The sequence below is a fragment of the Rhinoraja longicauda genome, chromosome 10 (assembly GCF_053455715.1).
Source record: "Rhinoraja longicauda isolate Sanriku21f chromosome 10, sRhiLon1.1, whole genome shotgun sequence".
NCBI classification, from domain to species: Eukaryota; Metazoa; Chordata; class Chondrichthyes; order Rajiformes; family Arhynchobatidae; genus Rhinoraja; species Rhinoraja longicauda.
The window spans coordinates 3,725,346-3,751,146 of NC_135962.1; the positions used below are offsets into that span (position 1 = coordinate 3,725,346).

The window sequence follows — 25,801 nt, forward strand, 5'->3', positions numbered from 1 at the left end:
GCCAGCTCCCGCCACTTATTGGGACTGGATGTTTGCAACAGTTACCAGAGGAGAAGCAAAACACAAAGTGCTGGAGTAACACAGTGGGCCAGGCAGCATCTGTGGAGGACATGGGCAGGCAACGTTTTGGGTCGAAACCCTTATTACTCTAGAGATGTTGCCTGACCCACTGAGTGACTCCAGCATTTTGTTTTGTGCAAGATTCCAGCATCTACAGTTTCCTGCATCTCCTTACATAGAAACATTAAAAAATAGATGCAGGAGTAGGCCTGAGTTTTCACTACTTACCCTTCCATCTCTCTTGGGTGAGAGTTACATAGAAACATTGAAAATAGGTGCAGGAGGAGGCCATTCGGCCCTTCGAGCCAGCACCGCCATTCATTGTGATCATGGCTGATCATTCTCAATCAGTACCCCGTTCCTGCTTTCTCCCCATACCCCCTGACTCCGCTATCCTTAAGAGCTCTATCCAGCTCCCTCTTGAATGTATTCAGAGAATTGGCCTCCACTGCCCTCTGAGGCAGAGAATTCCACAGATTCACAACTCTCTGACTAAAAAAGTTTTTCCTCATCTCTGTTCTAAATGGCCTACCCCTTATTCTTAAACTTATTTTGTAACTAATTGCATTAAAAGGCTAATGCTAAGGTTAAGAGTCGCAGAGGGGTGCAGCACCAAAACATCCGTTTTGGACCAACATCCATGCTGGGCTAGTCCCACTTGCCTCCATTTGCCCCATATCCCTCTAAACCCTTCCTATCCATATATCTGGCCTAATGTCTTTTAAAAGTCAGGATTGTATCTACTTCTGCAGCTTCCTCTGCTAGCTCGTCCCGGATACGGACTAACCCTCTGTGGAAAAAGTTGTCCCTCTTAAACCTCTCCCCTCTTGCCTTAAGCCTGTACTCTCTAGATTTAGAATCCTCTACTCTGGGGGAAATAGGGGAGCTCCCACACTGATCATGCATACAATATAAGGTAGAATAAGAAAATAACTGCAGATGCTGGTACAAATCGAAGGTATTTATTCACAAAATGCTGGAGTAACTCAGCAGGTCAGGCAGCATCTCGGGAGAGAAGGAATGGGCGACGTTTCGGGTCGAGACCCTCGAGACTCCAGCATTTTGTGAATAAATGCATAAAATATAAGAATTGATTTCATAACCATAATCATACTTTAATAGCCAAGTATGTTTTGCAACATACGAGGAATTTTCATTTCATTTCCATTTAATGCAAGTGCGTTATTCCATTGAAAACTTTTTCTTTCATTGTGCAGAAGTGCAGCTGTTTTATTGCTAACTAGTGATCTGTGTGCACTATTGACTGTGAGCGTTCACTTTATCCTTGCCCCTCCTGATCTGTACATTGCAGTCAGGTCACCCTTCAGCCTCCTGCTCTCCAGAGGATAGACGTCCCAGCTTCTGACCATCCACTCTCACATCTGCAGTGCGCTGCCTGTGTTTGGCCCCTGTAACCTTTGTGACAATCTCCCATACGGATTAGTAACGTGACAACTGTATTGCACAGCTGAGCCTGGTTTCTAGCCAGCATTCATTAGTAATGCCCAGAGACAGTCTAAAGCTGCTACCCGATCACCTTGGCAGTGACTGACTCTTCAAGCCTAATTTCCATGATACCTGGTATGGCCTGACCTAGTTTCCAGTGCTGGCCTCTCTCCACGATCACTGGCACCCTTCAATCATCACTCTGCCTTCCCACCACCACAATTAAACGCCCCACAGACTTGGTCGAGTTTCACCACAGCCAATCCATAAATAAATTGGAATGATTATTGTGTAGGAAGGAACTGCAGATGGTAGACACAAAATGCTGGAGTAACTCAGCGGGTCAGAGGGGAGAGAGGGAATGGGTGACGTTTCGGGTTGAGACCCTTCATTCAATCTGAAGAAGGGTCTCGACCCGAAACGTCACCCATTCCTTCTCTCCTGAGATGCTGCCTGACCCGCTGAGTTACTCCAGCATTTTGTGTCTACCTTCGATTTAAACCAGCATCTGCAGTTTTTTTTCCCCCTAAGGAACTGCAGATGCCGGTTTAAACCGAAGATAGACACAAACTGCTGGAGTAACTCAGAGGGTCAGGCAGCCAGCGTCTCTGGAGAGCAGGAATAGGTGACGTTTCGGGTCGAGACCCTTCTTCAGACTCCTTCTCTCCAGAGATGCTGCCTGACCCGCTGCGTTACTCCAGCTTTTTCTGACTCGCTGTGATTATTTTGTGACCTTTCCCCACTGTAACCAGCAGCCCCCAGTCTTTCACCGTCAGAACGATTCCTGTGTGTGACCTGGATGGTTTTTATCCATCCTTCCCGAAACACTCTGTAGACCAGACGCAAGCAGCACGAGGAATCCAACCAAAATGCCCATCCAGCTAGTGCTGCTTAACTCAGCCCTCTCAATTGTACAATATACACCTTCCTTCCTCCCTCTTTCCTTCCCCTTCAACCCCCCCTCCCTCCTTCCCTCCCTCCCTCCCCTTCCCTGTGCTCCATCTAGATGTACAACAAACCCCCCACTATTCCCCATCACAGATGCATAGATACATAGACAATAGGTGCAGGAGGAGGCCATTTGGCCCTTCGAGCCAGCACCGCCATTCATTGTGATCATGGCTGATCATCCACAATCAGTAACCCGTGCCTGCCTTCTCCCCATATCCCTTGATTCTGCTAGCCCCTAGAGCTCTATCTAACTCTCTTTTGATGCATCCAATGAATTGGCCTCCACTGCCTTCTGAGGCAGAGAATTCCACAAATTCACAACTCTGGGTGAAAAAGTTTTTCCCCATCTCAGTTCTAAATGGCCCACCCCTTATTCTTAGACTGTGGCCCCTGGTTCTGGACTCCCCCAGCATCGGGAACATGTTTCCTGCCTCTAACGTGTCCAATCCCTTAATAATCTTATATGTTTCAATAAGATCCCCTCTCATCCTTCTAAATTCCAGTGAATATAAGCCCAGTCGCTCCATTCTATAATCATATGACAGTCTCGCCATCCCAGAATTAACCTCGTGAACCTACGCTGCACTCCCTCAATAGCCCGAATGTCCTTCCTCAGATTAGGAGACCAAAACTGCACACTCTTGGTGTGGTCTCACCAGGCCCCTGTACAACTGCAGAAGGACCTCTTTGCTCCTTTTCTCAACTCCTCTCATTATGAAGGCCAACATGCCATTACCTTTCTTCGCTGTCTGCTGTACCTGCATGCTTACTTTCAGTGACTGATATATAAGGACACCCAGGTCTCGCTGCACCTCCCCTTCTCCTAACCTGACACCATTCAGATAATAGAAGGAAGACATAAAATGCTGGAGTAACTCAGCGGGTCAAGCAGCATCTCTGGAGAGAAGGAATGGGTGACGTCTCGGGTTGAGACCCTTCTTCAGACTGAAACCGAAACGTCACCCATTCCATCTCTCCAGAGATGCTGCATGACCCGCTGAGTTACTCCAGCATTTCGAGTCTACCTCCGATTTAAACGACCATCTGCAGTTTTCCTTCCTACACGCCATTCAGATAATACTCTGCCTTCCTGTTCTTGCCACCAAAGTGGATAACCTCACACTTATCCACATTAAACTGCATCTGCCATGCATCCGCCCACTCACACAACCTGTCCAAGTCACCCTGCAACCTCATAGCATCTTCCTCACTGAAAGGAAGCATGCAGGTACAGCAGGCAGTGAAGAAAGCCAATGGAATGTTGGCCTTCATAACAAGAGGAGTTGAGTATAGGAGCAAAGAGGTCCTTCTACAGTTGTACCGGGCCCTGGTGAGTCCGCACCTGGAGTACTGTGTGCAGTTTTGGTCTCCAAATTTGAGGAAGGATATTCTTGCTATTGAGGGCGTGCAGCGTAGGTTCACTAGGTTAATTCCCGGAATGGCGGGACTGTCGTATGTTGAAAGGCTGGAGCAATTAGGCTTGTATACACTGGATAAGGGGGAAGTCTTTTAGGACCGAGATGAGAACGTTTTTGTTCACACAGAGTGGTGAATCTGTGGAATTCTCTGCCACAGAGGGTAGTTGAGGCCAGTTAATTGGCTATATTTAAGAGGGAGTTAGATGTGGCCCTTGTGGCTAAAGGGATCAGGGGGTATGGAGAGAAGGCTGGAAACAATTAAATCTTACGTTAAAATTGAGTAAATTATCTGTTTTCCTTCCTATTGCGAATAACCCTTCTTTTAAACCGTCTGTCTTAGATAGAGGATTTGCTCAATGGAAAAGTTATGGAATTAAATGGTGGGAGATCTTTATCATAAGGGAACTTTTCTTTCTTTTCAGGATTTACAGCAGAAGTACGGATTACATGTTAATAATTATTTTAGATATTTACAACTTAGAGATTATGTAAAATTACACATGCAAGAATATAAGTTTAGAGGTCCAGAAACACTTGATGTATGCCTGAATCGACATTATAATTCAAATAAATTAATATCCTTTATTTATAATACTCTCCTAGACACTGACATTCCGTCATCAGAATCTTATAGACGAGCATGGGAGGACGAATTGAATCAACTCATAATGCAAGATATATGGGATGAAAGTTTACAACATATACACCAATGTTCATTAAATACTAGACATTCCTTAATACAATTTAAAATAATACATAGATTACATTATTCGAAGACGAAATTAAATAGGATTTTCCTAGTATCTCTCCTATTTGTGATAAATGTCAATTTCAAGAAGCTAATTTAACTCATATTTTCGTAACTTGTATAAAAATGCAAAACTTCTGGTTGGAGATTTTTTAAATAGTTTCTAAAGTTATCAACAAGCAATTGGATATGGATCCAAAATTAATTATATTAGGATTATCAGAACATACTACAAACTTTACAACAAGTCAGGTACATTTTCTTGATTACAGTCTAATAACTGCGAAAAAATTAATACTTACATTTTGGAAAAAACCAATAACCCCCACAATTAAAATGTGGACTACGGAAATGACAGAGACCCTGCATTTGGAAAAAATAAGATTTGCCTTAATTGACAAACCTGAGTTATTAAAAAAAATATGGTCTCCATTTATTGAATTTTTAGAAAAGTAAATGGGTTTGGCACAGGACTAAAATAAAAATTTAAAATTAAAAGTTGAAACTTGAGTTAAGGGTTGGATGTACAACTGTGGTTATTGTCTCCCGGATCTACTCCCTTTAATTTTTATAGTTATATCTTTTTTTTAATCCTCTTATTCTCTCTTCCCAATAGTTTATAAGTTTTTGTTGTTGTTTTTTTTCCTTTCTTCTTTATTTTTTTATTTTCTCTCTTTAAAAATTTAAAAATTGAAGCTATGTAAGAACTCTGTAACAAATGTGTCTTTTATTTCTATTTGTACATATGCTTTTCAAAAATTAAAAAAAAAAAAAAAAAGAAACTTACAAAATTCTTAAGGGGTTGGAGACGCTAGATGCAGGAAGATTGTTCCCAGATGTTGGGGGAGTCCAGAACAAGGCGTCACAGAAGGTAGTTGAGGCCAGTTCATTGGCTATATTTAAGAGGGAGTTAGATGTGGCCCTTGTGGCTAAAGGGATCAGGGGGTATGGAGAGAAGGCAGGTACAGGATACTGAGCTGGATGATCAGCCATGATCATATTGAATGGGGGTGCGTACAGGCTCGAAGGGCCGAATGGCCTCCTCCTGCACCTATTTTCTATGTTTGGGATAAATTGATCCTCCAACTTCTGCATTATTCCCAGGATCACCTGTCCTATTGAATCCTATAGATTCAATAGATTCCTGTTGAATCTGCCCCCCCCTCTCTCTCCCCCCTCTTCCCCCCCTCTCTCCCCCCTCCCCCCCCTCTCCCCCCTTCTCTCCCCCTATCCCCCTCTCTCTATCCCCCTCTCTCTCCCCCCTTTCTCTCCCCTCTCCCTCTCTCCCCTCCCCCTTTCCCCCCCTCTCCCCCTCTCTCTTCCCCTCTCTCCCCCCCTCTCCCCCTCACCCCCCCTCCCTCTCTCTCTCTCCCCCCCCCTTCCCCCCCCCCTCTCCCCCTCTCCCCCTCTCTCTTCCCCTCTCTCCCCCCCTCTCCCCCTCACCCCCCCTCCCTCTCTCTCTCTCTCCCCCCCCTTCCCCCCCCCCTCTCCCCCTATCCCCCTCTCTCTATCCCCCTCTCTCCCCCCCTTTCTCTCCCCTCTCCCTCTCTCTCCCCCTCTCTCTTCCCCTCTCTCTCCCCCCCCTCTCCCCCTCCCCCCCCCTCCCTCTCCCCCTCTCTCTTCCCTCTCTCTCCCCCCCCCCCTCTCTCCCCCTCCCCACCCCCCCCCTCCCTCTCTCTCTCTCTCTCTCTTCCCTCTCTCTCTCTCTCTCTCTCTCTCTCTCTCCCCTCTCGCCTTCATCCTCTGTCCCTTGCCCCCCCCCCCCCTGCTCTGGGTGAAAGGACCCTGTCCCTCTGTGGATGCCCCAGTGTCGGGCCACCCCTCAGCTCAGTCTCCATCCTCCAGCTCCATCCTCTAGCCTGTGCCCGGGACAGTGCCCGCCTCTCCCCGCCCCCGCCCCGTCCTCCTCCCTCCTCCCTCCTCCCCTCTCCTCCCTCCCTCCTTCTCTCTCTCCACCCACCCTCCCTCCCTCCCTCCCCACTCTGAGCCCAGACGGACCTTCCCCGGACGGGCGCCGGAGACCCGGAGACCCGGAGACTCCCCCCGAGAGCGGACCCCCCCCCCGCCCTCTCCCTCCGCCGCCGCCGCCGGACAGGTCCCATAGCCCGGCTCACAGCCGGCACCTCACCCGCTCCCCTCCCCTGTCCCCCTCTACTCTCCCTCTCTCTCCCCCCTCTATCTCTCTCCCCCTCTATCTCTCCCCCCTCTATCTCTCTCCCCTCTATCTCTCTCCCCCTCTATCTCTCCCCCCTCTATCTCTCTCCCCCCCTATCTCCCCCCCTCTATCTCTCTCCCCCTCTATCTCTCCCCCCTCTATCTCTCCCCCCTCTATCTCTCTCCCCCCCCCTCTATCTCTCTCCCCCCTCTATCTCCCCCCCCTATCTCTCTCCCCCCTCTATCTCTCCCCCCTCTATCTCTCCCCCCTCTATCTCTCTCTCCCCCCTCTATCTCTCTCCCCTCTCTATCTCTCCCCCCCCTCTACCTCTCTCCCCCCTCTATCTCTCTCCCCCTCTAATCTCTCCCCCCTCTATCTCTCTCCCCCCTCTATCTCTCCCCCCTTCTATCTATCTCCCCCCTCTATCTCTCCCCCCTCTATCTCTCTCCCCCCTCTATCTCTCCCCCCTCTATCTCTCCCCCTCTATCTCTCTCCCCCCTCTATCTCTCTCCCCCCTCTATCTCTCTCCCCCTCTATCTCTCCCCCTCTATCTCTCTCCCCCCTCTATCTCTCCCCCCTCTATTTCTCTCCCCCCTCTATCTCTCCCCCCTCTATCTCTCCCCCCTCTATCTCTCTCCCCCCTCTATCTCTCTCCCCCCTCTATCTCTCCCCCCTCTATCTCCCCCCCCCCCCTCTATCTCTCTCCCCCCTCTATCTCTCCCCCCTCTATCTCTCCCCCTCTATCTCTCTCCCCCCCTCTATCTCTCCCCCTCTATCTCTCTCTCTACCCCGGGCCATGGAGCGCTATGACCGTCTGGGCAAGATTGGGGGAGGGGGCTTACGGGGAGGTGTTTAAATGCCGGGACCGTGTGAGTGGGCAGGTGGTCGCCGTCAAACGCTTCGTGGAGTCGGAGGAAGATCCTGTGATCAGGAAGATCGCGATGAGGGAGATCCGCATGTTGAAGGTGAAGAGACCCCCGCCCTCCCCTCTCTCCCCCCTTCTCCCCCTCTCTCCCTGCCTCACCCTCTCCCCCCGGTATCCTCCCCTTGACACCCTCTCCCTCTCTCCCCCCCCATGCCTTCCCGACCCCCCTCCTCGACTCCCCTCACCCTCTCTCCCTGCCTCACCCTCTCCCCCACCCCGGTATCCTCCCCTTGACACCCTCTCCCCCTCTCCCCCCCCCTCTCCCCTCCCTCCCCTCTCCCTCCCCCGGGTACCCTCCCCAACACCCCTCCCTCCTCCCCTCTCCCCCTCTCCCCCCTCCCCGACTCCCCCACTCTCCCCTCTCTCCCTCCCTCCTGACTCCATCCCGCCACCCCTCCCCGACCCCCTCTCTCTCCCACCCTCCCCCCCCCCCCCCCCGGGTACCCCTCCTCCCCTCTCTCTCCCCCGGGCACCCTCCCCCTCTGACCTCCCTCCCTCTCCCTGCCCTCCCCTCTAACCCTTCCTCTTCCCTCCCTCCTGACTCTCCTCCCCTCTCCCCCCCCTCGTCACCCCCCCCCTCGTCACCCCTCCCCGACACCCTCTCTCTCCCATGGGTACCCTCCCCCTCTGACCTCCCTCCCTCCCTCCCCGACCCCAACCCCGACCCCCTCCCCTTCTCCCCCTTCTCCTCCCCTCTCCCCATCCCCGACACCCCTCCCTGACCCTCCCTCCCTCAGACACCCTCCCTCCCTCTCTCCCTCCCACCCTCCCCCCCCCCCGGGTACCCTCCTCCCCTCTCTCTCCCCCGGATGCCCTCTCTCCCTCCTCCCTCTCTCCCTTGCTCTCTCCATCGCCCTCCCTCACCCCTCCCTCCCTCTCCAACACCCCAGGTCAGGGAGTTGTGCTGCACAGGAACAGGCCCTTCGGCCCGCCTTGTCCGTGTTGACCATGTTGGCCATTGGACTGGTCGCATTGGCCTGCATTTGGCACGTGTCCCTCTAACCCATTCCGAGCCACACATCTGTCCAGATGTCTTTCAGACGTTGTGACTGTACCCCCCGCTCCTCCAGCTCCCTCTGGCAGCTCGTCCCAGATAGGGACCACCCTCTGAGTGGACGAGGTGCCCCTGAGGTTCCCCCTAAATCCCCCCTCTCACCTTAAAGCTGCGCCCCCTGGTTTTACAATCTTCTACCCTGGGAATAAGGCTGAGTGTTCACGTTATCCCTGCCCCTCGTGATCTTGTGCACCTCAATAAGGTCTCCCCTCGGCCTCCCCTGACCAAACATGGGTACATTGTGGGTATGTGTGCACTGTGTGCGTGCACACGTGTTTACGGCACGGGCACACTTGTTTACCTCGCGGGCACACTTGTTTACTATGTGTACAAGCTACACTGTGGGCACACGTGTTTGTTGGGTGGGCTCATGTGTTTACTGGGTGGGCACACGTGTTTACTGGGTGGGTACATGTTACATTGTGGGCACACGTGTTTACTGTGGGTACACGCTACACTGTGGGCACACGTGTTTACTATATGGGTACATGCTACACTGGGCACACGTGTTTACTGTGGGTACACGCTACACTGGGCACACGTGTTTAGTATGTGTGTACACGCTACACTGTGGGCACATGTGTTTACACTGTGGGTACACATGTTTACCGTGTGGGACAGTGGTCAGGCAGCATTTCTGGAGAAAAGTAATAGGTGACGTTTCGAGTGGAGAATATTCTTCAGAATATTGCCCAGTTGTACAAACTGCCAGACAATCTCCAGCTGAGCCTGGTCGCTGTCTCTGGCCAGTTGTAATCCTTTAACTAGAACAACCTTTGGCAGCAGGTAGCCGTGAGCTGCAGGGGTGAAGGTGCATTTCTGTAGCGCCCGCTCTCACTGGCTGTCCCGGTGAATGTTCCTGGTGTGGTTTCCACACGGGCTGACACGGTACTCAGTGGGTGAATCACTATCTCAAGGGGCTGCTCCTCACGTTCCGGTTGCATTTTAGTCCCACGGTCTTGGTATTTGGTCGCCCGGTACAGAGTGGGGATGGGGAGGGTTGATCGGGAGTGTGGGGTCTCCCTGTCGGTCTGCTCCTGGGCCTGACCAAGATGGCCGTTCGTGGGTCCAGGCAGCGGGCGGGTCGATGGTCACACCAGATTCGGCTGCCTGCCCCTCTTCCGGGCCTTCATCCGTGCTCGTGTGTCACTGGAGAGGGAACACGCGGTGCCCATGGGGACTCTGGAGGCTTTCCGTGAACGCTTGTACCAATGACTGTCTGATGTAATGTGATTCTTGAAAGTCTTGTACTTCCTGGAGCATTGTAAAGTGTAAACACGGAATAAAAACTCCTTGAAACCCTCTGTTCAGGGTTGGGAGTAAATCTTGTCCAGGATTCCGGGAGTTCCCAAACTGTGCACGGTGGTGCAGCGGTAGAGTTGCTGCCTTACAGCGAATACAGCGCCGGAGACCCGGGTTCCATCCCAGCTACGGGCGCCGTCTGTACGGAGTTTGTACGTTCTCCCCGTGACCTGTGTGGGTTTTCTCCGAGATCTTCGGTTTCCTCCCACACTCCAAAGACGTACAGGTATGTAGGTTAATTGGCTGGGTAAATGTAAAAATTGTCCCTAGTGTGTATAGGACAGTGTTAATGTGTGGGAATCGCTGGTCGGCGTGGACCCGGTGGGCCGAAGGGCCTGTTTCCGCGCTGTATCTCTAAACGGAGTTCATCACAGACGTGGTGTGAAGTACGATTCCTCTGTGTTACAGTGGGGGGTTTCAGTCTCTGTGTCGGTGTTGTGATGTTCTATAACCCATGTCCTGTCTACATCGGGCAAGAAATCACCGTTCAAAACGAACTGTCTTTGTTTATGTACTTATTTTCACACAAATACCGTGAGAGTGAATATTAACCCACACCTCAATTTCTGTCAGGGTGAATTTTGCCAGATAGTGTAAGGGGACTGTGTGTGTAACGGGACTGTGTGTTTGTAACGGGACTGTGTGTGTGTAATGGGACTGTGTGTGTGTGTGTGTGTGTGTAACGGGACTGTGTGTGTGTGTGTGTAACGGGACTGTGTGTGTGTAATGGGACTGTGTGTGTAATGAGACTGTGTGTGTGTGTGTGTAAAACGGGACTGTGTGTGTGTAATGGGACTGTGTGTGTAACGGGACTGTGTGTGTGTAACGGGACTGTGTGTGTGTGTGTAACGGGACTGTGTGTGTGTGTGTGTAACGGGACTGTGTGTGTGTAATGGGACTGTGTGTGTAATGAGACTGTGTGTGTGTGTGTGTGTAAAACGGGACTGTGTGTGTGTAATGGGACTGTGTGTGTAATGGGACTGTGTGTGTGTGTGTAAAACGGGACTGTGTGTGTGTATAACGGGACTGTGTGTGTAATGGGACTGTGTGTGTGTAATGGGACTGTGTGTGTGTGTGTGTGTGTGTGTGTGTGTGTGTGTGTGTGTGTGTGTGTGTGTAAAACGGGACTGTGTGTGTGTGTGTGTGTGTGTGTGTGTGTGTGTGTGTGTGTGTGTGTAAAGGGACTGTGTGTATAATGGGACTGTGTGTGGACTCTGATGTGGAGCTAGTGACACAGTCTCGTTGTTTGGTTTGGAAGGGAAGCCCTTGTGATAATCCCACTGGACTTGGGCACAAACAGGCGGTGGGTTTGCGTTGGGTCAACGTGTGAATGAATCAACTGGAGGAGAAATCAGCTTCCTGCCAGGACTTTGATTTTGTCGACTGCTTTCCCGAGGCAGAGTGAAGTGTGGATGGAGCCCGTGGTGGGGAGTGTGGTGTGTGTGATGGACTGGGCCACATCTACAATGGTGGGGAGTGTGGTGTGTGTGATGGGCTGGTGCTGCTGTGGTACTTGTTAGTTAGTGAGGCGGGTTAGTTTAGTGAGGCGGGATAGTTTAGTGAGGCGGGTTAGTGAGACAGGTTAGTGAGACAGGTTAGTGAGTTAATGAGGCAGGTTAGTGAGATTAGTGAGGCAGGTTAGTGAGGCAGGTTAGTGAGACAGGTTAGTGAGTTAGAGGCGGGTTACTGAGATTAGTGAGGTTGGTTAGTGAGGTGGGTTAGTGAGATTAATGAGGTGGGTTAGTGAGGCGGGTTAGTGAGACGGGTTAGTGAGGCGGGTTACTGAGATTAGTGAGGTGGGTTAGTGAGGCAGGTTAGTGAGGCGCGTTAGTGAGGTTAGTGAGGCAGGTCATAAGTTCATAAGTGATAGGATCAGAACAAGGCCATTCGGCCCATCGAGTCTACTCTGCCATTCGATCACGGCTGATCTATCTCTCCCTCACAACCCCATTCTCCTGCCCTTCTCCCCGTAACCCCTGACACCCGCACTGATCAAAGTCTGATGGAACGGGCTGTTCTTCAGCACTCAAGAGAGACACGAATGCTGGAGTAACTCAGCTGGTCAGGCAGCATCTCTGGAGAAAGGTCATCACCCGAAATGTCCCCCATTGCATCTCTCCAGAGATGCTGCCTGTCCCGCTGAGTTACGCCGGCATTTAGTGTCTATCTTCGGTGTGAGCCAGCACCTGCAGTTCCTTCCCACACAGCCTGTAGACTGTGCTGTGCTGATTCATGATCACACAGCACAGTTCATTAGCAGCCTCTCTCCACACTGGGACCTTTGCTGTGCTCTCTGAACCTCTGATAAAACGGTGTCATGTCCCCAAGGACAGGTTCACAGACTCGCCAACCGCCTGCCACTGTTGTGGGCTGGTAGAGTCTGTGTGCCACGTGTACATGGAGTGTGTGAGTCTGTGTTCCACGTGTACATGGAGTGTGTGAGGTTGCAGCCCCTGTTCCATTATCTAAAGGGGCTGCTCCTTGCCTTCCGGCTGCACTTCTCACCCACCATCCTCATCTGTGGCCACTCTGTGCGTAGGGGGGAGGGTAGGGCTGAAGATGTCCTGGTTGGGTTGCTCCTGGGCCTGGCCAAGCTGGGCCATCCGCGAGTCACGGCGCCAGGCGGAAGGAGGGCTCTGCCCAAGCCGGCTGCCTGCCCCTTTGCCGGGGTTACATCCGCGCCCGGGTGGTGTTGGAGAGGGAACACGCGCTGCCCACGGGCACCCTGGGGGGTTTCTGGGACCGCTGGGCACTGCGGGGGGTTGAGTATATCCTTAGTAAGGATGGGGATATCTTTGCTTAAGGAAAAATTTGTTTTACTTGTATTGTGGTGGTAGGTTTTGTTTTGAATTATTTGGTGCTGTAATTAGTCTTGTAAATACTTGAATAAATCAACTATTTACAAGGCGGCACGGTGGGCGCAGCGGTAGAGTTGCTGCCTTACAGTGAATGCAACGCCAGAGACCCGGGTTCCATTCCGACTACGGGCGCTGTCTGTACGGAGTTTGTACGTTCTCCCCGTGACCTGCCTGGGTTTTCTCCGAGATCTTCAGTTTCCTCCCACACTCCAAATACTTTAAGGAAAATTTGTTTTACTTGTATTGTGGTGGTGGGTTGTGAAGGGGAGTCCAGAACCAGGGGTCACAGTCTAAGAATAAAGGGGAGGCCATTTAAAACTGAGGCGAGAAAAAACTTTTTCACCCAGAGAGTTGTGAATTTGTGGAATTCTCTGCCACAGAGGGCAGTGGAGGCCGATTCACTGGGTGAATTTAAAAGAGAGTTAGATAGAGCTCTAGGGGCTAGTGGAATCAAGGGATATGGGGAGAAGGCAGGCACGGGTTACTGATTGTGGATGATCAGCCGTGATCACAATGAATGGCGGTGCTGGCTCGAAGGGCCAAATGGCCTCCTCCTGCACCTATTTTCAATGTTTCTATGTAACTCTCACCCAAGAGATATGGAAGGGGAAGGAGTGAAAACGCAGGTCAAAGGGGACGATGATCAAGGTAATGTAGGATGGTTGATTGTTAGCTGAGGGGAAGTTGGCAATGGAAGTTGGCGTACAATCAGTATGCTTGGAACATATTTGTTGCCCAGTGGATGGCAATTTGCACTAACTGTGTATCCTCACGCTGCAAGTATTTGCTGAATACCAAAGGCTGGAATTGCTGAGGTTTTTGCTTTGAACATTAACTCAAACAATCTTCCTTGACTGTTGCCTCCTTCCGTAGTTTAGTCAAGGAGTGGTACAGCAGGGACACGGGTGAGTGGCCTCACTGAGACTGTACCGACCATCTACACCAACCCTGCACTCACCCCGATACCTTCACACGATCTACCTCTCCCCTGCACACACGGGGGAACTGTACAGCAGCCAATTCACCGACCAACCCACCTATCTCTGGTGTGTGGGGGGAAACTGGAGCATCCGGAGGAGCCCCAGGCAATCGCAGGGAGAACGTTGGCAGCACGGTGGCGCAGCGGTAGAGTTGCTGCCTTGCAGCGAATGCAGCGCCAGAGACCCGGGTTCCATCGCGACTACGGGCGCCGTCTGTACGGAGTTTGTACGTTCTCCCCGTGACCTGCGTGGGTTTTCCTCCGAGATCTTCGGATTCCTCCCACACTCCAAAAGATGTACAGGTTCGTAGGTTAATTGGCTTGGTAAATGTAAAAATTGTCCATCGTGTGTGTAGGATGGTGTTAAGTCTGAAGAAGGGTCTCAACCCGAAACGTCACCCATTCCCTCTCTCCTAGATGCTGCCTGACCTGCTGAGTTACTCCAGCATTTTGTGATACTTAGGATAGTGTTAGTGTGTGGGGATCGCTGGTCAGCGCGGACCCGGTGGGCCGAAAGGGCCTGTTTCCGCGCTGTATCTCTAAACTAAAGGTGCAAACTCCACACAACTCCAGTATTACCCGAAAATGATCCTCCCTGCACCTCACGGAACAACTTCCAGTAATTCCATCCTCCCACAAGCAATGCCAACGCTGTTGCCTCTGCCAATGGGTTCTATAATGTCAGGCTTATGAAACCAGATCAATAAATTATGGATCCACTGGCACTGTCTCACTGAACCTCCAGTCTGGCCATCGTGATAATTTACACTGGAATAGAGTCAGAGAGTGATACAGTGTGGAAACAGGCCCTTCAGCCCAACTTGCCCACACCGGTCAACAATGTCCCAGCTACACTCATCCCACCTGCCCGCGCTTGGTCCATATCCCTCCAAACCTGTCCTATCCATGTACCTGTCTAACTGTTTCTTAAACGTTCAGATCGACCCTGTCTCAGCTACCTCCTCTGGCAGCTCGTTCCACACACTCACCACCCTTTGTGTGAATGAAAGAAAACTGCAGATGCTGGTTTAAATCGTAGGTAGACACAAAATGCTGGAGTAACTCAGCGGGTCAGGCAGCATCTCTGGAGAGAAGGAACGGGTGACGTTTCGGGTCGAGACCCTTCAGGACCGAGATGAGAAAGTTTTTTTTCACACAGAGAGTGGTGAATCTGTGGAATTCTCTGCCACAGAAGGTAGTTGAGGCCAGTTCATTGGCTATATTTAAGAGGGTGTTAGATGTGTCCCTTGTGGCGCAGCGGTAGAGTTGCTGCCTTACAGCGAATGCAGCGCCGGAGACCCGGGTTCGATCCTGACTACGGGCGCCGTCTGTACGGAGTTTGTACGTTCTCCCCGTGACCCGCGTGGGTTTTCTCCGAGATCTTCGGTTTCCTCCCACACTCCAAAGACGTGCAGGTATGTAGGTTAATTGGCTGGGTAAAATGTAAAAAATTGTCCCTAGTGGGTGTAGGATCGTGTTAATGTGCGGGGATCGCTGGGTGGGCACGGACCCGGTGGGCCGAAGGGCCTGTTTCCGCGCTGTATCTCTAAATCTAAATCTAAAATCTAAGGATTGAATTTTTATTCGCCTTCCATCACAGTGAGGAATGTGGATGAGTCGCTGTGGTGGATGTTTATGTTAAAATGTATTTGTGTGTCCTGTGCTTTTTATTGGTATGACTGTATGGCAAAACTAATTCCTCGTATGCTGCAAAACATACTTGGCTAATAAAGTATGATTATGATGCTGATTATTATGATAGGGTATCGCTCTGCGCATTCTTCATCAGCCCCATTTCCCTGACGTTATGTTTTGTACCAGGAGGTGATGTTGACAACAACATCACAACATACCTGGTCTCCAAGTAGCACAATCAGGGCGATTGCTCACTGCATCAAATATTGCATTGTGAATGTAAGTGCGGTTAATTTTGTTGGACAGGAGATAAATCTGTGCTTTTATTAATGTTCTGGCATGAATTATTTCTCGGTTTGGCAATCCAAGGTAAACACAAATACAAGTACAGAATGACTGACTAATTACTACATTGAAACTGAGCACTGATTTATTTGCTGCTGTTGTCAAGAGTGCATATGCAGTAAGTGTACCAGCTTTTAATGAAAGGCTTTCTGTTGTTAATTTGCTTTGACCTGGTTTTGGTAGCTTATGGATGTGCCAGACGAACTGGTGGGTGTTTGAGACAAACTGTGTTCGTTTTCTAATGCAATTTTGCATGGCCTTCTGGATCATGAGCCTTCTGCTTTCAGTAGACTCCTCTTACCTTGAGACTTCTGAGACACTGTGTGTGATTCTGGACTGTGAACGGCAGTTACGTAAAGGTTTGGTCTGAAGAAGGGTCCCGACCCGAAACGTCACCCATTCTTTCTCTCCAGAGATGCTGCCTGACCTGCTGAGTTACTCCAGCATTTTGTGTCTACCTTCGATTTAAACCAGCGCCTGCATTTCTTTTCTACACGTAAAGGTTTAAAGTGGATGTACATGTAAATGAAGTAAAAACATACTCTCAGAAGAAGGGTCTCGACCCAAAACGTTGCCTGGCCATTCCCTCCTCAGATACTTGAAACTTGTGCTGCCAGAGGGAGCTATGGAAGCTTAGTTTAGTTTAGTTTAGAGATACAGCGAGGAAACAGGCCCTTCGGCCCACCGAGTCCGTGCCGACCAGCGATCCCCACACATTAACACTGTCCTACACACAATTAGGGACAATTTACACACACACCAAGCCAATTAACCTACAAACCTGCACGTCTTCGGAGTGTGGGAGGAAACCGGTGACCTCGGAGAAAACCCACGCAGGTCACGGGGAGAACGTACAAACTCCGTACAGACAGCGCCCGTAGTCGGGATGGAACCTGGGTCTCCGGCGCTGTGAGGCAGCAACTCTACCACTGCCGCCCTTAAATACAATTGTGACTTTTAAATTTCACCTTACCTGCACCTTATTGGTGCATGTGACAATAAATTGACCTTGAAGTCTGTTACCCCCTGATCCCAGCCTGACTGACCCCATGTTTCCCATGCTGCTCCAGCGCTGTGCATTATGGGATGGAGTGGGATCCATGACAGTCTAGTGTGTGCAGGTTAGAAGCCCCGTATGGGGCATGTTTACTTGGCGTCACCCAGGTGAGACACAGCGCGGATACAGGCCCTTTGGCCCACCGAGCCCACGCCGGCCATCGGTCACCCGTTCACATCAGTTCCATGTTGTCCCACTTTCCCATCCACTCCCTACACACCAGAGAACATTTACAGAGGGCCGGTTAACCTACAAACCGGCACGTCTTTGGGATGTGGGAGGAAACCGGAGCACCCGGAGGAAACCCATGCAGTCATAGGGGGAACGTGCAAACTCCACACAGGCAGCGCCCGAGGTCAGGATCAAACCCGGGTCTCTGGCGCTGTGAGGCAGCAGCTCTACCCGCTGCACCAACGTCAGGATGTTATTTTCCAGGGCCTGTTTCCACGTTGTATCTCTGAACTGAACTCCGAATTCAGCCGTGCTGCTTTATAAACAGCACCACGCGTCTAAACTGATGCACAGAGTGCATGAAGAAATGTGCCTGAAACCCAATGGAGTAGAGAAAGGCCTTCTATTAGTAATTTGGCAGTGTTTCTGTTGTCTTTGGTCGATCCCCCTCATGTCTTCACATAAAGTGATACAGCGTGGAAACAGGCCCTTCGGCCCAACTTGCCTCTCCGACCAACATGTCTGAAGAAGGGTCTCGACCCGAAACGTCACCCATTCCTTCTCTCCAGAGATGCTGCCTGTCCCGCTGAGTTACTCCAGCATTTTATGAATAAATACATGTCCCAGTTACACTAGTCCCACCTGCCTGTGTTTGGCCCACTTCCCTCCAAACCTGTCCTATCCAGTAACCTGTCTAAATGTCTCTTAAACGTTGGGATAGTCCCTGCCTCAACGACCACCTCCGGCAGCTTGTTCCACACACCCACCACCCTCTGTGTGGAAATGTCTCGACTCCACATACAGAGAGAGGTTCCAAGGTGCACACATCCTCGGCAGTGCGATGGGTCAGTGATAGAAAGTCATGAACCACCACCTGGTCAACCCCGACTTACAATTAAACCGCCTCGCTAAACCAATTTTAATATTGTTGAAGCAAAGAACCGCCTGAGAAATGAATCAAGTTGCAGGGAAAGTTCTCTTACGCACAAAGTTGTGTTTTATTTTTCAGCAACTGAAGCACAACAACCTCGTCAACTTGATCGAAGTTTTCAGAAGGAAACGAAGACTTCATTTAGTTTTTGAATATTGTGACCACACCGTGTTAGATGAACTGAACCGGTACCCTAAAGGGTGAGTAATATTAATACTTCTGTCACCCTAAAGGGTGAGTAATATTAAAACTTCTGTCACCCTAAAGGGTGAGTAATATTAATACTTCTGTCACCCAAAAGGGTGAATAATATTAATACTTCTCTCACCCTAATGGGTGAGTAATATTAATACTTCTCTCGCCCTAATGGGTGAATAATATTAATAGTTTGTGACCCTAAAGGGTGTGAAATATTAATACTTCTATAATCCTAAAGGGCGAGTAATATTGAGAGTGGTGTACACATTCGACCTTCTGTGTGAATAGAGACAGAATAGTGACAGACTCACTTCTGAGTTTGAAACACTGATCTTTCTTGGTTCATGTCCTGGGTTTTGAAATCTGCGACACTGGTTAATTCTCAGCAATAACTAAAGTGACCTGATAGTCACGTAAATGTGTTTCATCTGTGAACGGTAAATTTAAAGTCATTCTACTGAGTGAACATGTTTCACCTGTACACGGTAAAATGCAAAGATTGAAAATTTAAAGAGTAAAATTAAAAACATTTAAAGAATTTATTGTGTGAACACCTTTTAGCTGCATACAGTAAATTTAAAGTCATGATATTGAGGGAGGGAGGGAGGGAGGGAGGGAGGGAGGGAGGGAGGGAGGGAGGGAGGGAGGGAGGGAGGGAGGGAGGGAGGGAGGGAGGGAGGGAGGGAGGGAGGGAGGGAGGGAGGGAGGGAGGGAGGGAGGGAGGGAGGGAGGGAGGGAGGGAGGGAGGGAGGGAGGGAGGGAGGGAGGGAGGGAGGGAGGGAGGGAGGGAGGGAGGGAGGGAGGGAGGGAGGGAGGGAGGGAGAGAGATGGACAACAGGGACCTGGTGTGGATGGAGAACAAAGGGGGACCTGAGGCGGGGTACTTTGTAACTTTGTCGGTGCCCTTCATGTAGCGACTATTTGCATACCTTGGGTATGCAAGCAAAGAATTTCACTGTGACTCATCACATGTGCCAATGAAGTATTCAATGCATTCATAAAGTCATTCAAGATTCAGTTTATTGTCACATGCACCAATCAAGGTGGAGTGAGATTTGAGTTCCCATACAGCCATACTAAGTGAAAAGCAACAAGACACACAGCCACATAAAATAAATGTAACATGAACATCCACCACAGCGGATTCCACATTCCTCACTGTGATGGAAGGTAACAAAGTTCAACCATCTTCCTCGTTGTCCACCCGCGGTCGGGGCTGTTGAACCGTCCACAGTCGCCGCTGCCGACTGTCCGAGGCCCTCGCGTCGGGATGATCGAAACTCCCGCGTCGGGACGGTTGAAACTCTCTCTGCGGCATGGAGCTCCCGAGTCGGCCTCTTCTTACCAGAGACCGCGGGCTTCACGGTGTTAGAGTCCACAGGCCCCGCGGTTGGAGCTCTCCACAGACGATCCCCGGCAAAGGATCGCAGCTCCGCGATGTTAAAGTCCGCGCCGCGCCCGCGGCATGAAGCGCCGGGCCGGTCTCCAGGAAAGGCCGCCAACTCCTCGATGTTAGGCCGCAGTGGGGACGGAGATACGATACGGAGAAAAATCACATCTCCGTCGAGGTAAGAGATTGAAAAAAAGTTTCCCCCAATTCCCCCCCCACACCCACACCCACCACATAAAACAAACCAAGAAACACTAAAACATACTTTAACACATACTTAAAATAATAAAAAACAGTAGAAAGGACGGACAGACTGTTGGCGAGGCAGCCGGTGCTGGTGGCGCCACCTGGTGGATCAGGATATTGAGTGGACATGTTTGGCTTGCACACTGTAATTTAAAGCCACTTCATTGAGTGAACATGTTTGACCTGTACACGCTCTATCACAGGGTCCCTGATCGCCTGATGAAGAGGATCACGTGGCAGACACTGCAGGCTGTCAACTTCTGCCACAAACACAACGTAAGTTGCACTCCTGCTGTCCACAGGAACCTCTGCATGCACTGCTTCTCCAGGGCACTCCAGTTACCACTCATTCACTTAGTTCAGAGATACAGCATGGAAAAAGGCCCTTCGCCCCGACAAGTCTGTGCCGACCAGCGATCTCCCGCTCACACGAGATCCATGTTATCCCACTCTCTCATCCACTCCCTACACACTAGCTTCAATTTACAGAGGGCCAATTAACCCACAAACCCACACGTCGACTTGGGGATGTTGGGGGAAACAGGAGCACTCGGAGAAAATCTATGTGGTCACAGAGAGAACATGCAAACTCCACACAGAAAGCAGCCGAGGTCAGGATCGAACCTGGATCTCTGGTGGATCCACTGTGCCGTCCTCAATCCTTAAAGCTTTCCTGGGGCGTCACGGTGGCGCAGCGGTAGAGTTGCTGCCTTGCAGCACCGGAGACCCGGGTTCCATCCCGACTGCGGGCGCTGTCTGTACGGAGTTTGTACATTCTCCCCGTGACCTGCGTGGGTTTTCTCCAAGATCTTCGGTTTCCTCCCACACTCCAAAGACGTGCAGGTTTGTAGGTTAATTGGTTTGGTGTAAGTGTAAATTGTCCCTAGTGTGTGTAGGATAGTGTTAATGTGCGGGGATCGCTGGGCGGCGCGGACCCGGTGGGCCAAAAGGGCCTGTTTCCGCGCTGTATCTCTAAACTAAGCTGAATTAGAGTCAACTTTTGAAGCAAGTAAATGTTTACAAATATCCCACCACTTACAAAGTCATTCAGGGGTAGGCCAAAGTGAAATGTGAAACAAACTGTGAGGTTACTTTGGGTGATTAAACTGAGCGCAAAGTAAACCAAACGATCGCTGACAATGGCGTCTGGAATCAGTCTGAGCAAAGCAGGAAATGCATCTTGATTTTATGCAGAAAAGACATTGATTAAAATAATGTAGATATACATGGAATTTTTTTCCTGCAAAGATACGAATTTAGTAATAAAAGTTTAAAAATCTGAAAACTAAATTGGTGGAGCGGGAGCACGTGGCCGCTGGCTGGGTGAGGTCACGTGGGGCGCGGGGCGGTGACGTCACCTTGTCCCGTATTTGGGAGTGAGATAGTTGGCAACCCTAGCCACGGGAGGTCAGGGGGGAGAGTAGTGTAGTATTCCTTGGTGGTGGGATCGCCAAGTGTTCATCAATGGTTCAATGGCACCTCATTGTCACGGGTAGCAAGGAACAATGAACAGCAAGCAGTCCAATAAAAGTCAAAGACAGACACAAAAAGCGGAAAAGGAGTAACTCAGCGGAACAGGCAGCACCTCTGGAGAGAAGGACAATAGACAATAGGTGCAGGAGTAGACCATTCGGCCCTTCGAGTCTGTACGCACCGCCATCCACCGTGATCATGGCTGATCATCCACAATCAGTACCCCGTTCCTGCCTTCTCCCCATATCCCTTGACTCCACTATCTATAAGAGCTCTATCTAACTCTCTGTTGAAAGCATCTAGAGAATTGGCCTCCACTGCCTTCTGAGGCAGAGAATTCCACAGATTCACAACTCTCTGGGTGAAATCTCCGTTCTAAATGGCCTACCCCTTATTCTTAAACTGTGGCCCCTGGATCTGGACTCCCCCAACATTGGGAACATGTTTCCTGCCTCTAGCGTGTCCAACCCCTTAATAATCTTATGTGTTTCAATAAGATCCCAGTAAGATTTCAATAAGGAATGGGTGACATTTCGGGCTGAGGCCCTTCTTCAGACCAATAAAAATGATACTGTACAGGGGAATAGCACGCACGTGAAGCACTTGGCCGCTGTGACTCTATCCCTGTTGACACCCACTGTTAATTCATGACGGTATTATACAGTAAAATAATACACGTCAGCACAACTGGTCAATGGAAGGGAGGTGAGGGACGGGTGTGAGGAGGGGGAGTGGGGAATGTGATCCCCAGTCATCGGGCTCTCTGGAGTGGACCAGCGGGTGGTGTTGGTTTAAGGCACTGGTGTCGGCTCCTTGGGAGGGAGCAGAGCGTTGATGAAAGGGCTGAGGGTGGAGGATTCGTGTTGGGAATGTCGGAAGAGAGAGCTAGATAGAGCTCTTAAGGATAGCGGAGTCAGGGGGTATGGGGAGAAGGCAGGAACGGGGTACTGATTGAGAATGATCAGCCATGATCACATTGAATGGCGGTGCGTACAGGCTCGAAGGGCCGGATGGCCTCCTCCTGCACCTATTGTCTATTGTCTATCACCCTACCTGTGGCCCTCTCCCTGACCTGCAGACCACAACACCACCCCTCCCTCTGCCCACATCTACGGCCATGGTCCTGCACCCTGCAGACATGAGACTCCACTCTGCCCTGGCACTCTCCCGCTGGGTAACTCTGACGAGAGGGGCTGTTCACCCCCAACTGCCAGCTCAAAACTGGCACCATCTCCTGATTCCATGCTCACTGACAACTATGTTTAGTTTAGAGATACAGCGCAGATACAGGCCCTTCGGCCCACCGAGTCTGCACCGACCAGCGATCCCCGCACACCAACACTATCCCACACACTCTCGGGACAATGTACATTTATACCAAGCCAATTAACCTACAAACCTGCACGTCTTCAGAGTGTGGGAGGAAAACCTGGAGACAGCCCACGGGGGGAGAATGTACAAACTCTGTACAGACAGCAGATGCAGTCAGGATCGATCCCGAATCTCTGGCACTGGAAGCGCTGACAGGCTACATGCAACTCTACCCCTAACCAAACACATGCTGGGTTTAAAATTCTTATCTCTGGTTCTCAATCCTCCCATGGCCATCCCCATCCCGGGTCTTTTACTCAAATGTTGTTTTAGTTGAGTTTATTACTGCTTCGTATACCGAGGGACAGTGAAAAGCTTTTTTGTTGCATCCTATCCAGTCAGTGAAAGGACTTTACATGATTACCATCAAGCTGTCCACAGTGTACAGATAAAGGGAATAATATTTAGTGCAAGATAAAGTCCAATTAAACCAAATGTGCAAATGTTGAATTTCATGCTTTTACGTAGAATCCTTGCTATAATCAGTTATTTGAGTATTTATTTCTTTTTACAGTGCATACACAGAGATGTCAAACCAGAAAATATCTTGATCACTAAAGATCACGTCATTAAGCTTTGTGATTTTGGTTTTGCCAGGATACTGAGTAAGTTAAATACATTTTGTTTATCGGGTATATACTGCCATGCAATATCTTGTTACGCTGAAGAAGGGTCTTGACCAGAAAAGTCACCTATTTCTTTTCTCCAGAGATGCTGCCTGACCCATAGAAATATAGAAAATAGGTGCAGGAGGAGGCCATTTGGCCCTTCGAGCCAGCACCGCCATTCATTGTGATCATGGCTGATCATCCACAATCAGTAACCCGTGCCTGCCTTCTCCCCATATCCCTTTGATTCCACTAGCCCCTGGAGCTCTATCTAACTCTCTCTTAAATACATCCAGTGAATTGGCCTCCACTGCCCTCTGTGGCAGAGAATTCCACAAATTCACAACTCTCTGGGTGAAAATGTTTCTTCTCACAGTCTTAAACGGCCTCCCCTTTATTCTTAGACTGTGTCCCCTGGTTCTGGACTCCCCCAACATTGGGAACGTTCTTCCTGCACCTAGCTAGTCCAGTTCTGTTGTAATTTTATACGTCTCTATAAGATCCCCTCTCATCCTTCTGAACTCCAGTGAATACAAGCCTAGTCTTTCCAATCTTTCCTCATATGACAGTCCCGCCATCCCGGGGATTAACCTGGTGAACCTACGCTGCACTGCCTCACTAGCAAGGGTGCCTTCCTCGAATTAGCAGACCAAAACTGCACACAATACTCCAGAGCTGGTCTCACCAGGGCCCTGTACAACTGACCCGCTGAGTTACTCCAGTTTTTTGGTGTCTACATTCTGCAAAAACGAACATGTTTGTTAAATAGAAGCAGGAAACTGGGCGACTGAGTGCCCACTGTGTGTAAAACTGGGGATAACAATTTACTACGTTGAGCATGGAACAGAAACGCACATGAATGTGCCCCACAATGTCCGTGCTGAACATGATACCAAGACCATCTCTCATCTGCCTGCACTTGATCTTCTTCTCCTTCTTGCGTTTGAGGCAGCAGGAGTTATGTAACGCCCTCCAGGCCCTGTGGACAGAAGGGGCAATCAGGTGGGTGTTGCTCTGGGTGCAGGCAGCCAGGGTATAACCAGGGACCGTCAGATGGGAGCGGTCACTTCTGTGAGTCTCTTGGAGCAGGATTGCAGTGACTTTGTGGGTCTGTAGCAGATGTTCAATGACGGTGGTCTTCGCCTTGGTGAGGCCTTCCGCACTCAGCTGCAGCAGGGTGATGCCATCCGGTTCCACATCCGTAGGTGCCCGCCCTAAGGAGGGCGCATGCTCCGGGTCGACGCCAAGCTGCAGCGACTGAGGTTGCATTTGGGCTGCACGCTGTTGTTGTTTGTTCGTTGTTATTTCTGCTGCTTCTGCTGTCTCCGTTTGTTGTCGATCGCCTGCCTCAGTTGACAGGGCTCACCACGAAGAGGTCGGCAACATGAGGGCCTGCACCTGATCCATATGCCCCCATTCCCTACATATCCATGGGACTATCCAAAAGTCTCTCAAACACCCGTATTGGCGGGACTGTCATATGTTGAAAGACTGGAGCGACTAGGCTTGTATACACTGGAATTTAGAAGGATGAGAGGAGATCTTATCGAAACGTATAAGATTATTAAGGGGTTGGACACGTTAGAGGCAGGAAACATGTTCCCAAATTTGGGGGAGTCCAGAACAAGGGGCCACAGTTTAAGAATAAGGGGTAGGCCATTTAGAACTCAGATGAGGAAAAACTTTTTCAGTCAGAGAGTTGTGAATCTGTGGAATTCTCTGCCTCAGAAGGCAGTGGAGGTCTATTCTCTGAATGCATTCAAGAGAGAGCTAGATAGAGCTCTTAAGGATAGCGGAGTCAGGGGGTATGGGGAGAGGGCAGGAACGGGGTACTGATTGAGAATGATCAGCCATGATCACATTGAATGGTGGTGCGTACAGACTCGAAGGGCTGAATGGCCTCCTCCTGCACCTATTGTCTATTGTCAGATCTCCTTTCTCCTTTGCCCCTCTCACCTTAAAGCTATGCATTCAAGTCTTTTATTTTTCCATACTAGGCATTTCACAACTAGTTACAAAGCTAAAACGACAGATTACATCCCAGCGGCATGGATTTTGACTGCTCTAACTCCAAGTAACCCTTGCTTTACCTCTCTCTCTCCATCCCTCCCCCACCTGTTTCATTGCCCCTCTGATTAATTTTACTGATTGTCTGCCTCGTTGTCATCTCCCCCTCAGCTAACAATGAACCATTCTACATTTCCTTGATCGGCTGCTTTGATCTGTCGTTTTCACGCCTTACCCTTCCATATCTCTGTGTCTCCCTCTCCCCTGACTCTCAGTCTGAAGAAGGGTCTCCCATTCCCTTCTCTCCAGAGATGCTGCCTGACCCGCTGAGTTACTCCAGCACTTTGTGTCAATCTTCGGGTGAACACAAGTAGTTTGTTAGAAAAACATTTTTTAAGACGTGTCGTTTCGCCGTTGAAGAGAGTTGTGTTTTGGGGCCTGATGTTGAGGGTTTGTAGGCAGTGGCTGAGAGC

The 25,801-nt window shown here is 50.2% G+C and overlaps 1 protein-coding gene across 1 annotated transcript in view; it reads left to right on the top strand.

Annotated features, from left to right (window-relative positions):
- Positions 1-7,574: 7,574 nt before the first annotated feature.
- Positions 7,575-25,801, top strand: part of cdkl1 (cyclin dependent kinase like 1 (CDC2 related kinase)) — a 33,222-nt gene continuing 14,995 nt past the window's right edge. The window contains 5 exon segments of the mRNA XM_078407045.1: positions 7,575-7,604; positions 7,606-7,743; positions 18,114-18,235; positions 20,073-20,145; positions 23,228-23,318. Coding sequence (XP_078263171.1) covers positions 7,575-7,604; positions 7,606-7,743; positions 18,114-18,235; positions 20,073-20,145; positions 23,228-23,318 — 454 coding nt within the window.